Raw genomic sequence first — 16,274 nt, 5'->3', positions numbered from 1 at the left:
TGCTCCTTGGCAAAGATACTCATTTCCTTAGCAATGTTCAATTTTTACTTTATTCTGATTAAAGACTTACAAATACAGTACGACGTTGTATGTGTTTTTTCCTACAAGAAAATCATACCATATATTTCAGAGGCCTCCAGGACATTGTTAACAAAGTCTAAATGGACATTACCAAGAAAATTGTACTGAGGAAAATATTGTGACTATAAATACACTTGCACATTCTCTTTATTCCTTATGAAGCTCATAGCCCCACGAAAACCATCAGTGTCCTTTTGTATTATCCTTCAAGCATCCCCACTGCACAAAGGACCTGCATCTGGATGTAAGTATATCAGGAGAACTCCTGTGAGAAATCCTGGCCAGCAGGAACGCACACAGGGAGTGGGCGTGGGTTAGGGCTTTATGTAGCAGCTGTCCCAAAGAAGGGAATTGGAAGAGGATGCAAACCCTTTCTCCCAGGCTGTTGGCCTCAATTCAGGCAAATAATTTGTTTCTGGAGGATTAACCTCCCTCCCTTCAAAACTATCTAATCTTTCTACATACAAATGCCACCAATATCTTTGTAGGTCAATTAATTCTACAGAGGACATTATTTACAGAGCAAAGGTAACTTAAAGAAATTGGATAAAGAAAATAGAGAAATACACATGAGAATTCAACTAGATTATTAGTTCCCTAAAACATGCTGTTGACAAAATAAATCACTCCTTTAGAAACAACTCAATAAATACATATAAATGTTAAATCAAATGTGCATAAACTGTACACACACACACAGAGGAATGAGGATCCTACTAACTCAGGTTTTTGGGGCAAGAACAAAAAAAGCAACTTTCTGCTATGACACATATATACAAGCAGTCACCATCTCAAAATAACTTTCTTTCATTTTCTCTACTCTCTAGAACGCTGCTATAGGAAAAACCTGGAAGTTAAAAAAAAAATCCTATTGCTTAAGAAGAACAGAAAGGGAAGAATCAAAGGCAAAAATAGTCTGAAGTTGTCCGCCAGGGAAAACTGCTAGGCAGTACCAGTCTACCTATTCTTGATATTTTTTTGTCCCTAAATACCTTTTTCTATACTCCCCTAGTTTCCCACTTCAGTTTTCCCAGTACCTGGGAATCCTTTACTTGAGATTAGTTAATAAGCATACTCATTTACAAAGGCTAAAGTGTTATGGGAAATCATTCAGAGACTTAATGTAATCCAGTCCACACAACCTGCTTTCTTCTTACCCTTGAGGTCAATTGGTATTGGAAAAGGGTTTTTTCATCATTGTGTATACTTCATTGTATTCATATGTTAATTGTACACTCCCTCTGTAAAAGTGTCACATTGACAAGCAATTAGCAATTAGTTGTGATTGTTTTGATTGAGGCATAGAAGAAGGTAATTCTGGATTTAAAAAATCTACCTAGGCACAATACTACCTATCCAAGTATACTTATAAAGTGTAGAGCTTAAAGAAGTGTGTGCACCCTGCAACCCTTGAAAGAAGGGGACAGAATGGAAGGAGGCAGAGTTCAAAGGGCATCAAAGACAAACTTTCTATAATTCAAAACTTTGTCTAAGGCAGGCTCAAGAAGCACCTCCTCCTTACCTCCTCTGAACCTAGCCTTCTTAACCTTGCTCTCCCCCTCAATCCAGAATTCAATGTACGTATTATTAGTGATGGGGTTCAGGACACGCTTCCCCAAAATACGGTATGTTGGCATATTGAATATTTTAAGCTCAAGGAATTTGAGAAATGTCAGGTGCAGGAAGGACTCTCTGCCCTTCCCCTTCTCCTGTGAAGCAGATAAGATCATCTTATGAAAGGTACTCTCTCTCTTTCTGGAGGAAAGGAGCATCCTCATCTCTGAAGATGGAGGGACACTGAGAGGAATCCAAACAAACACGTCTTGCTAAGTTTCCCCCAGTTTATCATCCTTAGCTCGTGTCCTTCAGTCCTATCACATTTGCCTATGGCTTTCTACCCTTCATCAAACCTAGCACAGAACACTCAGGTTTAAATGCTTCTTCAGGTCTTCATTTCCTTATGAAGGCTCTTGGGTCACGTAAAACACTCAATAAATGTGTATGCTTTTCTCTTCTCAATCTGTCTAGGACACAGAAGGGTAGAAGAAAAAAAATTTTTTCCCTCCCCTCACTGGTATTATTTATCTACACTGTGGGTCAAACAGGCTTTTATGGATTACTCTGGGACACTATCATTCAAAATACTGTTTATATAAAAATGATTATATTGAAATGCCAAACATCAAATTTAAAATAAATTTACAGCATAATCTTAATGGACGCCTGCCTCCTATATAAGACATAAAATAAGAGGATAAAGTATTGGGTTGGCCAAAAAGTTCATTAGGGTTTTTCCATAACATCTTACGGAAAAACCCGAACGAACTTTTTGGCCAATCCAATATGATGGATTCTGGACTGGGACTCTCAAAGCAGAACACTACTAGATTTTTGGCATCCTGGATATGGTGGATCAATTTGAAAGAGTGTTCTTTTTAAAGGTGGAGCTAAAGTTATCTGTCTTGTTAATTCAAGGTTCTGTTAAAGAAAAAATTATCCATGATGCTTGTTAAAACAGTAAAGCAGAATTTATTCGGACTCTCATGATAGAGAACACTACAATGGGGTATTGCAGTAAAGAAGACAGACTGGGCTCAGCTCATATACAACAAGGAAAAGGAGAGATTATAGCCATGGGGTGGGAGTGGGGCAGTCAATGGATAGAGAAGTACTAGGAGGGTAGGATAATTCTTTGATAAACTGACCTAACAGAATTCTTGCTGAAGGCAGGCCAGGATGATCACATATTACCTGGGTCGGGAGGGTGGGGGGGTGAGAAATTTGGACAGATATCAAGGGTGATCACATACTGAGGGTGAGGATTCTAGCTAAACTGACTTAGCAGGATTCTTGCTAAAAAGAGACTCTACAAAAACAGAGGTGGAAGCCCAACGTCAGACCCAGTGGAGCAGAGGGCTCAGAGGACCCTGACTAAAGTTTGGTCAAGGGGAGAATCTTTGTCAACTCTTCATTTCTCTAGGTTAAAGTACAGCTGGCAATTTAGCTGTTGTCAACAGTGAGGACATTCCAGGTCATATTGTTTTTTGGGGAGAGGGAAGAGTAAGGACTGTGGGTGCACTGCTTCTCTCTGAAGTAGGTGACAGAGGGCCTTGCAGCTGAACTGATATGACAGAAAGGGATAATGGGTGACAAGTTAACTTAGAGCTAATTATCCTGGGTTGGAGTTAGTTTAGGGAGATAAAATATACCGAGTAAATGTAAAATTATTCGTGGTTTGCTAGTGAACAAAACAACTTTCATAGTACTTCTAAAGGATCTTACCGAATAATATATTTACAATCTAGGTAAAGGTAATAACAGAGCAAGACTTCCCATGGAAGACCTCTGATACTCTTGTGATTTGCCATTTTTATTACTGTGAAGTTTAACTAAATTCAATATCAGAGCAAATGACTATACTGATATTTATATTACCTAATACTTTTTCTTAATTAAAAAAAAATTTGGTCACCACTGTCTTCTGTACTTTGTTATATGTGAGAAAAGGCCGAGTTCAAAGATGAGCTTCTCTGTCCTTCCAGCCTGAGTCTCTCCAGGTAGTACGGATGGAGAACAAGGACTTGGTTAAAATAAATTATCCTAGGGGAGGAGGAGTCAGGTCCTAAGAGAATGGATCTGACACTGGAGGAAGCGAAAGAGGAGCAGAAGGAATTTTGCTATGGGAAAAGTACAGGGGCTCCAGAGAAAGGGCTGGGCCCTCCTTCCTCTTCCACCTAGCTCAGTCCTCCTCGGCCCCCTCCCCCTTCTCTCAGCTCCACCCCCAGTTCCCCCATCCTTCTCCCAGCTCTCTTCCTTCCCTCTTACCCCCTAACACTAATTCCAAGGTATCTCCTAGTTAATTCTCGGGGTAGACTAGGGCCCAAACTGGATCTGAGGGAAGTACAAATGATTCATAAAAATAAAAATAGGGCTTCCCTGGTGGCGCAGTGGTTGAGAGTCTGCCTGCTGATGCAGGGGACACGGGTTCGTGCCCCGGTCCGGGAAGATCCCACATGCCGCGGAACAGCTGGGCCCGTGAGCCATGGCCGCTGAGCCTGTGCATCCGGAGCCTGTGCTCCGCAACGGGAGAGGCCACAACAGTGAGAGGCCCACGTAAAAAAGTAAGTATATGACTGTTTTCATTGGCTAGTGTACATTATAATGCAACTTAAAAATCTGTATGTGTGATGTGAAAGCTACGTCATCCTGGAATATTACATTTAGGCCAGTGATGCTTAACTCTAGAAGTATATCACAATGATTCTGTGGGGTTGGGGCCAGGCAACTATATTTTTAAAAATTTCTTAGGTTATTCTGACACACAATTCTGGTTGAGTGACTGTCTTAGAGGATGTTAAATACTACACTCAGCTCCCAGCATACTCCACGTTGTCATAGAAAGACGTTAAGAGCTCACATATGGAGCTACTTTACTTACAAATCCATTACTAATTTTCATCATCTCCTTGGGTTAGTTTTTATTTGATGAGTTCTACAGCAGCACTTAAAAAAACATTTAAACTTTCCTTCTCACACCTCCAGGAAAGTTATTTAAAACTAAACATTTCAAATTAAAGTTTAAAAGGTAATACATTTAGAGGTGGGCTGGGAACTAGGTGTTTACTTTGAAAAGTAAAGCTATCAATCTACAGCATGGAATAAGGAATCAGAAGGAGTGATGCTACCAGAGACAGGGGAAGCTAGATGGTCATCAAATTCTTCCTGAAACATGTCCTCATGGCACACCTTCATTATTTTCTTTACATTGATGACAACTCATCATGTATGCTCATGTTCAAATGGAAACAAAAGGATTCCTTCAAGATGTAATCAATTTTCCAATCATGTATTTAGAATAATCTCTGTAACTATTACTCCTGCTAATATTAAAAATCAAGAACTGACTATACTATTTGGACATCATGAGCCAGTTTCTTCAACTCAATTTATTTCCTTTGATTTCTCGTCTATGTATTATGAAAAACTAAATTTTATTAACATACCTTGGGTCAAGAAGACTCCTCAAAAATTTGAAAAGCAAAACCTGGTTCTGAAGAGAAAAACAATTAAAAAATACAGTTAAATATTAAAACAAATTCTTCAAACTATGCCATAGTAAATAACTCTAGAATATCCCTTTAAAAAGCACACACGCATATGATTACTTCCATTATGCCCTCTGTACAGATCTAAGGAATTCTAAAGAATCATTTGGAGGTCATTTCCTCTCAGTAATTCTAATCATTGTCACATAATTGAGACAAATCCCTTAACAGTTCCCAGCATGAAGACCCTTGGAATGGCAGGTGCTCTGAACTGCTCTGGCTACAATGACGGGTACACACTGCCTCACCTGGTCCTCCTTGTGACAACAGCCAACTGTGAGACAGTTAATCTAGGTGGGGTGGGAAGCTGAGGCCCAAACAACAACCAGTACCAAAGAAGCTCATTAACTCCCCAATATAATCGACTACAGAAGAGATGGCAAACAGGTTAGCAACTAATATGCAAAAAGTCTGGCTTCTGTTTTTTTCACTTTTTAGCTATGTGATTTTGTGTAAGTCACTGACTCTTGTAAGCCACTCGGTTTACTTATGTGAAAAAGAGAACACCAATATCTTCTCTTCCTCTTGCACAGGACAGAGGTGAGAATTAAGTGATATAAATCTTAGAATACTATATGAATATTAATAATATTTCTAAGTTCTTAAGAAAGCTAAGCAAAAATTATTATAGTTTTTTTTTTTTTTCTTTATTTTTTGACACATTCTAACTTCACCTATAAAAAGCAGGGGGTCTCAAAACCAAAAAGGATTAATGTCATTTAGAATATAACATTTTAAATATATTTATCAGTCTTTGATTTTCTATCTTTTCCCTGGCCTATCACTTTGTTTTATTTTACATGGCTTTCCTTCTGGTTATACCTTAATATTCTGGCTTATTTTTCATTTCAAGAATTCTGAAAATAATTGGTTGGAGGCATATTTCTTGCCATCAAAAGTGAAGGTAAGGGCTTCCCTGGTGGCGCAGTGGTTGAGAATCCGCCTGCCGATGCAGGGGATACGGGTTCGTGCCCCAGTCCGGGAAGATCCCACATGCCGCGGAGCAGCTGGACCTGTGAGCCATGGCCGCTGAGCCTGCGCATCCAGAGTCTGTGCCCCGCAACGGGAGAGGCCACAACAGTGAGAGGCCCGCATACCACAAAAAAAAAAAAAAAAAAAAAAAAAAAAGTGAAGGTAATTTATAAAATTTGTGTGGGATTCTTATACAATCAATAAAGCTCTGCAATAAAAAAATACTTCATTTCTTTAAAAGGAATGTGTAAGACTCCACAAACAGTCCAGTCAAGAGCCACCTTATTTGTGTGTGTAAATCATTTCAGCTTTTATATGTTTGTCTAATGAATGACATTATATACATTTACCTAGCCTCTCTGCCTCTAAATATTTTAAAGCCTGCAGGAAAAAGAAAATCCTGCAATGGATAATCTTACATTTTTTAAAAAAAATATAGATCTAGTTTTGTTTTGTTTTGTTTTTTAATATTTATTTATTTATTTGGCTGTGCCAGGTCTTAGTTGTAGCGTGCAAGATCTTCATTGTCACATGCAGGATCTTTAGTTGCAGTATGAGGGCTCTTAGTTGTGGCATGTGGGATCTAGTTCTCTGACCAGGGATTGAACCTGGGCCCCCTGCATTGGGAGAGAGAAGTCTTAACTACTGGACCACCAGGGAAGTCCGATAATCTTACATTTTAAATGACAATAACATCACTATAGACAAGAAGATTCATCAAAATTGCTGACATTTAAAAGGTGGAGATGCTCTGTGGGTTGAGAGTAGTTTTAGCAGAAATGTTCCCCCCCCTCACTAGAAAGGACTGGATGACCCTCCATGTACTTCCTCAGGATCCTGGGCAGTCCTCTGTCATCATTCAAGTCACAGTATTCTACAATTATCTTTTGGCTTATCTGTCTTCTTGAGCACAGGGATACATTTACAGTTGACCCTTGAAGAGCACAGATTTGAACTCAGTGGGCTGATTTGCACGTGAATTTTTTTTCAATAAATATATTGGAAAAAATTTGGAAGATTTGCAACAATTTGAAAAAACCTGCAGGCTAACCACATAGCCCAGCAATAGTGAAAAAATTAAGAAAAAGGTATGTCATGAATGCATAAAATATACGTAGATACTAGTCTATCCTTACATAGGCATAAGTTGAGTGATAATAAATATAAAATATGCCTCTCTCTCTCCCCCTCTCTAGTAATTGGAGAAACTGCATGTCAACCGACCATCACATGTGGTTTTTTTTAAAAAGTAACAATGTTTCCAATACTGTATCGTGAATGTGACTGTAATACTGTATGCTGTAAAAGTTTTATAAAAATTCACTCATTAGTGTATATGTTAGGCTACTGTGAAGCAATCATATCGATTACACTAGACTACCATAGAGCAAACATTTGCTTTTTCATTATCAATGTATGAATTGTTATACCTGTAAATAAATACAAATTTCTTTTTCACATCTTTTCATTTTTGATGTCTAGTGTTAGTAATATGTGTAACAGTACTTTGTTTAAGATAATATTGATATGGGTACTGATAGACGGATGATTCATCGTATAAAAGGATGACATAAATGTACAGTATTGATAAGTTTAGTTCAGTACTGTAAATGTATTTTCTCTTCCTTATGATTTTAATAATATTTTATTTTCTCTAACTCACGTATGCTAAGAATACAGTATATAATATATATAACATACAAAGCATGTATTAATCGACTGTTTCTGTTACTGGTAAGGCTTCCAGCCAACAGTAGGCTATTAGTATTTAAGTTTTGGGTTAAGTCAAAAGTTATACAAGGAGGGCTTCCCTAGTGGTGCAGTGGTTGGGAATCCGCCTGCCGTTGCAGGGGACGCGGGTTCGTGCCCCGGTCCGGGAAGATCCCACGTGCCGCGGAGTGGCTGGGCCTGTGAGCCGTGGCCGCTGAGCCTGCGCGTCTGGAGCCTGTGCTCCACAATGGGAGAGGCCACAACACTGAGAGGCCCGCGTACCACACACACACACACAAAAAAAAGTTATACAAGGATTTTCGACTGCACTGGGGTTGGAACCCCTAACCCCCGCATTTTTCAAGGGTCAACTGTATATGTTTTTGTATCCTTAGCACTTTATCATGGTTTTGGCCCACAGCAGGTACATAAATATTTACTGAATTAATGGATGAGTCCTTATCTTGATTTAATGGACTTCATCATGCTGGACAACCAACCCTACATCTGGGAGTCATTTTTAACTCCACCCATCACATTCAACTAATTTCCAAGCCCTATACATTTTATTTCACAAACGTATCTTGGACCTGTCCTCTCCACTGCCACTGCTTTCATCCTGTCCTCACTGTTTTTTGCCAAGACCTTTTGCCTTGCAATTGGTCTAACTGTTCTCTCCTCCATCTGTTCTCTTTGCCAGTCCATTCTCCATACTGCAGAATTAATTTTCTATAAAATGAATCTAATGGTATAATTCCCTTGCTTAAAAAATTCAGTAATTCTCCAGCACACAGAAGATATAGCACCATTTCTTAGCATTACATATAAGATTGTTCAATATCAGCTCCAAAAGTCTATTTCCCAGTCTCTATACTTTTAACTCCTTCCTTCCAATATACCTTTTACAGCTTAATATAATGCTTCTTCCACCATCATCTTTACCACATCATCCTCTGAATATGCATGTTGCTTCAAGACTTCATGAAGTCTTTACATACCCAGAACCCTTTATCTAGAATGCCCTTCCCAATTCTCTGCCTAGAAGACTGATACCAATTATTCAAGACCCAGTTCAGGCATATCTGGGAACTCTTGTCTGCTTCTCTCACACAGTCTGTCACTCTCTCCTCTTATTCCTACAGCACTTTTTTACATATGTTTGGTGTAGAGCTTATAACACTGTGCTGTGGTTAAATAAGTGCTTCTCTGTTCCACAGGAAAAATTAAGAAAAAGACTGTATTTTTATTTGTGTCCCCCAGAGCCTACCATACTGTGGGGTACAGAGTGGCACCACGGTAGTGTGTAAATGAATGAATTCCGCATCTTTGTCTCTCATGTCAGTTGCCTCCCACTCACTGCTTTGGTTTCCTTCTTGCATACCTAACCCCTACTACTATTACTGCTACTTGAGGACTCTGGGTTGTGCTACATGTGCCTGTCATTGTCCTATTCCCTATCTCGATCACTTGTGGCCATAACGGTAATAAGCAAAACTCACTACTAGCATTGCCACAGTAGTAACAAGTGAAGTACTAGGTCCATTGAATAGTACTTCAAACTGAGCATCTCAATATTCAGCATTAATATACCCGTATTCTAGCTAAGATTTTCCAAGAAAAATTCTAAATAGTCAGCATTGGGATTTCCATGGTGGTGCAGTGGTTAAGAATCAACCTGCCAATGCAGGGGACATGGGTTCGAGCTCTAGTCTGGAAAGATCCCATATGCCCCACAGCAACTAAGTCCATGTGCCACAACTACTGAGCCCACGTGCCACAGCTACTGAAGCCCACGTGCCTAGAGCCCATGCTCTGCAACAAGAGAAGCCACCGCAATGAGAAGCCCACGCACCGCAATGAAGAGTAGCCCCCACTCGCTGCAACTAGAGAAAGCCCACGCGCAGCAACAAAGACCCAATGCAGCCAAAAATAAATATACAATAAAATAAATTTTAAAAAATAGTCAGCATTAACCCAGTAGGAGGATGACAAAAGTCTGAATAAATAACATGAACCCTGAAGAGAATATGGTTGCAGTCACTATATCGAAAGATATGGAGGGGTGGGGGGACGGGGGGAGGATGTTCTGTGGATTATGATTTCTAGGTAACTACAGGTTGTATTTCCAAAAATATTTCTGTGATGTTAATATTTGTTATGCACAAAGATGAACTCCCTTATTTCCAGACTCAGAGATCATCACACAATCTCTTCCAAATACACACACACACACACACACACACACACACACACACACACACACACACACACACACACTGTGTAGAAACTGCTATTAAAAGGCAACTATCAATTGAAGAAATTACTACAGTCAAAAGTTCTTAGGTGGATATTCAATAATTGTCTCTCCACTAGATGTTTCGTCCCAGTATATTTTGTGAAGTTTACCTGAAGTTTTTTAATGACTGCTTCAATCTGTTCAGAAAAGTGAGTAGCAACCAGCTCTGCAGCTTTACAGGGCTTCAGGGACACAAGCTCCTGTAATGAAAGAAAAATATAAAATAATCTTCAATGTTAAAGTTAAATAGAATTTCCACAGATGTGAAGAATGATCATCTACCTCAATATTTTCATGAGCTTCTACACTGCATTTCAGGAAACCTCAATATAGGGCCACAATTTAAAGACATATTGCAAATGAGTAAAATTAGAAAACCATCAGGTAAAAAATAAGATTTTGATATGAAAGGTAATTCAGAATTCTTAGAAAATGAAAGCACTAAAATTCTGGATTTAGGCCATGATGTCTACAGGATGAATGGAAGGAACAAAAGCTTCCCAAATTCTCTGCCAGTGAATTTACCCTTGAGCTTAAAGTAATAACTTAAAGAAATGGGGGAAAAAAGAACATAGTTGCAATTTCTCTAGCTAAGAATTCTAAAACTTTACCTCTGATGCCTGGTAGATTTTGAAACCAGAGGTGTCTTAAGAAATCAACTTCAGGTCATAAGACTTAAATGAGACTAAGAGGTTGACCACTGTTAATAGGACCTATTTCTGTCAAATCTAAGACATCCAACCTGCCCTCTCCTGAACTTTCCTAGACACTACTGGCTTTCCTTTTCTTCTTGAAACTCTCTTCTTGGTTTCTGTGACCCTATTCTACGTTTTCAATTGCATGTTCCATGGCTAAAATGCCAAGACGGGCTATAGGTCAACATATTATACTGTCAAATAAAAATAAGACAAGTTACTGTGATGGCAACATTTGTGATATGTATCTAATAATTTTGTGTTAGTATGTGCAGATTAATAATGCTTAGCTGACACAAGCTACTGTAGTTTAAACTACTTTTATACAATACATCTCAAAACAGATAAGGCACAACTAATCAATATCACATATGAAAAGGGGGATATTACTACTGATCTTCAGGCAGAAAAAGATAAGAAACTATTATGAATTAATTTATGTTGAGGATTTAAATATTTAGTCAAAATGGATAAATTCCTAGAAAAATATAATTTAATAAACTGACTTAAGAAATAGAAAACAAGGGCTTCCCTGGTGGTGCAGTGGTTAAGAATCCACCTGCCAACGCGGGGGCACGGGTTTGAGCCCTGGTCCGGGAAGATCCCACATGACACAGAGCAACTAAGCCCTTGTGCCACAACTATGGAGCCTGCGCTCTAGAGCCCACGTGCCACAACTACTAAAGCCCACGTGCCTAGAGGCTATGTTCGGTAACAAGAGAAGACACTGCAATGAGAAGCCCGCGCACCGCAACAAAGAGCAGCCCCTGTTCACCACAACTAGAGAAAGCCTGTGTGCAGCAACAAGGACCAATGCAGCCAAAAAAAATAAATAAAAGAAATAAATTTTTAAAAAAAGAAATAGAAAACATGCATTGATTTTCAACCACTAAAGAAACTGAATGAATAGTCAAAAATCTTCCCATATGAAACACTACAGGCCCAAATAGCTTCACTGGTAAGTGCCCAGCAATCATTTAAGAAAGAAATAATTCCAATACCAATTAATCTCTTACAGAGAATAGAAAAAAGGAAGCTACTACAGCTCACTGTATAAGGCTAGCAAAATTTTGATACCTAAACTCAGTAAAACAACATAAGAAAGGAAAGGAAAATTATAGATCAGTCTTAATTGTGAACATTATTTAAAAAAAAGAATCCGGGGCTTCCCTGGTGGCGCCGTGTTTGAGAATCCGCCTGCCGATGCAGGGAACACGGGTTCATGCCCTGGTCTGGGAAGATCCCACATGCCACGGAGCAGCTGGGCCTGTGAGCCATGGCTGCTGAGCCCGTACGTCTGGAGTCTGTGCTCCACAACGGGAGAGACCACAACAGTGAGAGGCCCGCGTACCAAAAAAAAAAAAAAATCCAACAATATATTAAAAAGATAAGGGCTTCCCTGGTGGCGCAGTGGTTGAGAGTCTGCCTGCCGATGCAGGGGACACGGGTTCGGGCCCCGGTCCAGGAAGATCCCACATGCCGCGGAGCGGCTGGGCCCGTGAGCCATGGCCACTGAGCCTGCGCGTCCGGAACCTGTGCTCCGCAACGGGAGAGGCCACAACAGTGAGAGGCCCGCGTATCGCAAAAAAAAAAGATAACATATCAGATTCAAGTTGCATTTACCCATAGAATTCAAGGCTGATTTAATATCAATAAAATTTATGACAAAAATACAATAAGGGAGAAAAGATGATAAAATTCATTCATGAGAAAACTGTCAGCATAGTAGAAATAGAAGACTTCCATAAAAATCTTTACAGTAAACATTGTACATGTTAGAAATAAAATTTTTAAAATATCATTAATAGGCTTCCCAGGTGGCACTGTGGTTGGAAGTCTCTCTGCCAATGCAGGGGACATGGGTTTGAGCACTGGTCCGAGAAGATCCCACACGCCGCAGAGCAGCTAAGCCCGTGTGCCACAACTACTGAGCCTGCGCTCTAGAGCCTGTGAGCCACAACTACTGAGCCCACGTGCTACAACTATTGAAGCCCGCACACCTAGAGACCATGCTCCACAACAAGAGAAGCCATCACAGTGAGAAGCCCACGCACCACAACAAGAGAGTAGCCTCCGCTCGCCGCAACCAGAGAAAGCCCGTGTGCAGCAACAAAGACCCAATGCAGCCAAAAATAAATAAATAAAATAAATTTAAATAAATAAATAAAAATATCATTAACAATAGCACTGTTATGCTAAAATATATGAAGTTGTGACAGTAAATCTAACAGTGGATGAAAAGTCTCTACAGAAGAAATTATAAAACTTTATAGAAAGTTATTCAATAAACAGTTACACCATATGGTCATAAGGTGGAAGACTCACAATGTAAAGATGTCAATTAAATTTTAAAATGATTGAAAGATTCAATGTACTCCTTGTCAGAATCATAAGGTTAGAAATTATTTTTTGGTGGAACTTGACAAGCTGATTCTAAAATGAATTTGGAAGTAAACAGCCAATACTCTCTGAAAAACATGAAGACCTATTATAAAACCACAATATTTCAAGTAGTGTGGTACATGTAGAGACAAAGACCAATCAAACAGAAGAGAGCCCAGAAAAAGAGACAAAACACACAGAGCCTTGATATACTTATGATAAGGTAGCACTGCTGAGCTTTTAAAATAATTGTTGCTAGCACGCAGGTCAATGGAACAGGACAGAAAGCCCAGAAATAAACCCACGCACTTATGGTCAATTAATCTACAATCAAGGAGGGAAGAATATACAATGGAGAAAAGACAGTCTCTTCAATAACTGGTGCTGGGAAAACTGGACAGCTACATGTAAAAGAATGAACATAAACCATTCTCTAACACCATATACAAAATAAACTCAAAATGGATTAAAGACCTAAATGTAAGACCAGATACTATAAAACTCCTATAGGAAAACATAGGCAGAACACTCTGACATAAATCATAGCAGTATTTTTTTGGAGCTATCTCCTAGAGTCATGGAAACAAAAGCAAAAATAAAGAAATGGGACCTAATCAAACTTACAGACTTCTGCACAGCAAAGGAAACCATAAACAAAACGAAAATACAACTTACAGAATGGGAGAAAATACCTGCAAATGATGTGACCAAAAAGGGATTGATTTCCAAACAGATCATACAGCTCAATTAAAAAAAAAAAAACAAAAAACCAACACAACTGAAAAATGGGCAGGAGACCTAAATAGACATTTCTCCACAGAAGACATACAGATGGCCAGCAGGCATATGAAAAGATGTTCAACATGGCTAATTATTGTAAAAAATGCAAATCAAAACCACAGTGAGGTATCACCTCACACAGATCAGAACGGCCATCACCAAAAAGTCTACAAATAGTAAATGCTAGACAGGGTGTGGAGAAAAAGGAACCTACTACACTGTTGGTAGGAATGTAAATTGGTGCAGCCATTATAGAAAACAGTATGGAGGTTCCTCGAAAAACTAAAAATAGAACTACCATATGATCCAACAATCCTACACCTAAGCATATACCCAGAAAAAATGAAAACTCTAATTCAAAAAGATACATGCACCCCAATGTTCACAGCAGCACTATGTACAATACTCAAGACACGGAAGCAACCTAAACGTCCATGGACAGATGAATGGATAAAGACAATGTGGTATATATATATATATATATATATATATATATATATATATATATATATATATATATATATATACAGTGGAATATTACTCAGTCATAAAAAAGAATGAAATAATGCCATTTGCAGCAACATAGATGGACCTAGAGTTTATCATACTAAGTGAAGTCACATAGAGAAAGACAAATATCATATGATATCACTTGTAATGTGGTATCTGAAAAAAAAATACAAAGGAATTTATTTACAAAACAGACATAGACTCACATACATACATAGGAAACAAATATACATACATAGAAAACAAACTTATGGAAGGGAGGAGGGATAAATTAGGGATTTTGAATAAACAGATATATACTATATATAAGATAAATAAAAAACAAGGACCTACGATATAGCATAGGGAACTATATTCAAATATAGTTTATATATTCAAATATATTAAAATAACTTGTAATAACCTATAATGAAAAAGAATCTGAAAAAGAAGAAAATATATATATGTGTAACTGAATCACTTTGCTGTACACCTGAAACATTGTAAATCAACTATACTTCAGTTTTTAAAAAGGAGAAAAAAAGGCAGAAAACTGTTGCTGGAGAACTGGACATCCATATTTAAAAAAATTAACTGGATCCCCACCTCAAATCATACACAAAAGTGCTTTCAGGTGGATCTAAGATTTATAGATGAAACAAAAAACATGAAAGCTTTTAGACAATAATACAGGACTTCTTCAGTACTGAAGGAAAAAATTGATTATTTTGACTACTAAAAAGAAAAACAAAACTTTTCTTAAAAAGAACCATAGAAAAAAACCCACAGAGTAGAATATATTTGCAACATGTATCACTGAAAAAAAGACTAACATCCAGGATACATAAAGAACTCCTACATCAATGAGTACAAGATACATTCTAACAGAAAAATGGGCAAAAGACTTGAACAGGGACATCACAGAAAGGAAATTTAAACAGCCAATAAATATGAATCTACCAATCCCATTAGTAATTAAGGATATATAAATTTAAAACATAATGAAATATCATTATTCACCCACTGGATAGACAAAATTTTAAACTCTAGCAAGAATACAGAGTCAGGCTTCCCTGGTGGTGCAGTGGTTCAGAGTTCGCTTGCCGATGCAGGGGACACTGGTTCATGCCCCAGTCCAGGAAGATCCCATATGCCACAGAGCAGCTGGGCCCGTGAGCCACGGCCGCTGAGCCTGCACATCCGGAGCCTGTACTCCGCAATGGGAGAGTCCACATCAGTGAGAGGCCCACGTACCGCAAAAAAAAAAAAAAAAAAAAACCCACAAAAGAATACAGAGTCAATGGAAAATCTCACACAATGCTGGCATCTGCTTAAGTTTAATATATTTATCCCAGTTAACTAGGAACTACAGACCATAAAACAGAGATTATCAAATGTTAACATGCATCAAAATCACCAGGAGGGTTTGTTAAAATATACTGCTGGGATGAAGGAGCAAGGTAAAAACCCACCAGACCTAACAAATGAAGAGGAAATAGGCAGTCTACCTGAAAAAGAATTCAGAATAATGATACTAAACATGATCCAAAATCTTGGAAGTAGAATAGACAAAATGCAAGAAACATTTAACAAGGACCTAGAAGAAATAAAGAGGAAGCAAGCAATGATGCGCAACACAATAAATGAAATTGAAAATACTCTAGATGGGATCAATAGCAGAATAACTGAGGCAGAAGTATGGATAAGTGACCTGGAAGATAAAATAGTGGAAATAACTACTGCAGAGCAGAAGAAAGAAAAAAG

At 38.5% G+C, this 16,274-nt stretch overlaps 1 protein-coding gene across 5 annotated transcripts in view; it reads right to left on the bottom strand.

Moving 5' to 3' along the window:
* VPS8 (VPS8 subunit of CORVET complex) overlaps positions 1-16,274 on the bottom strand; it is a 310,442-nt gene that overhangs the window by 131,386 nt on the left and 162,782 nt on the right. For all 5 annotated transcript variants that reach the window (XM_067034155.1, XM_067034154.1, XM_067034156.1 and 2 more), the window contains 2 exons: positions 10,275-10,364; positions 5,085-5,131 (listed from right to left, as the gene is read on the bottom strand). In XM_067034155.1, the coding sequence (XP_066890256.1) occupies positions 5,085-5,131; positions 10,275-10,364 (137 nt within the window). The remainder of the gene's footprint in view (positions 1-5,084; positions 5,132-10,274; positions 10,365-16,274) is intronic.

Source organism: Kogia breviceps, chromosome 5 (genome assembly GCF_026419965.1).
Source record: "Kogia breviceps isolate mKogBre1 chromosome 5, mKogBre1 haplotype 1, whole genome shotgun sequence".
Classification (NCBI taxonomy): Eukaryota; Metazoa; Chordata; class Mammalia; order Artiodactyla; family Physeteridae; genus Kogia; species Kogia breviceps.
Note: the sequence above shows the minus strand (reverse complement) of the source record. Positions and strands in the feature narration are given on the sequence as shown.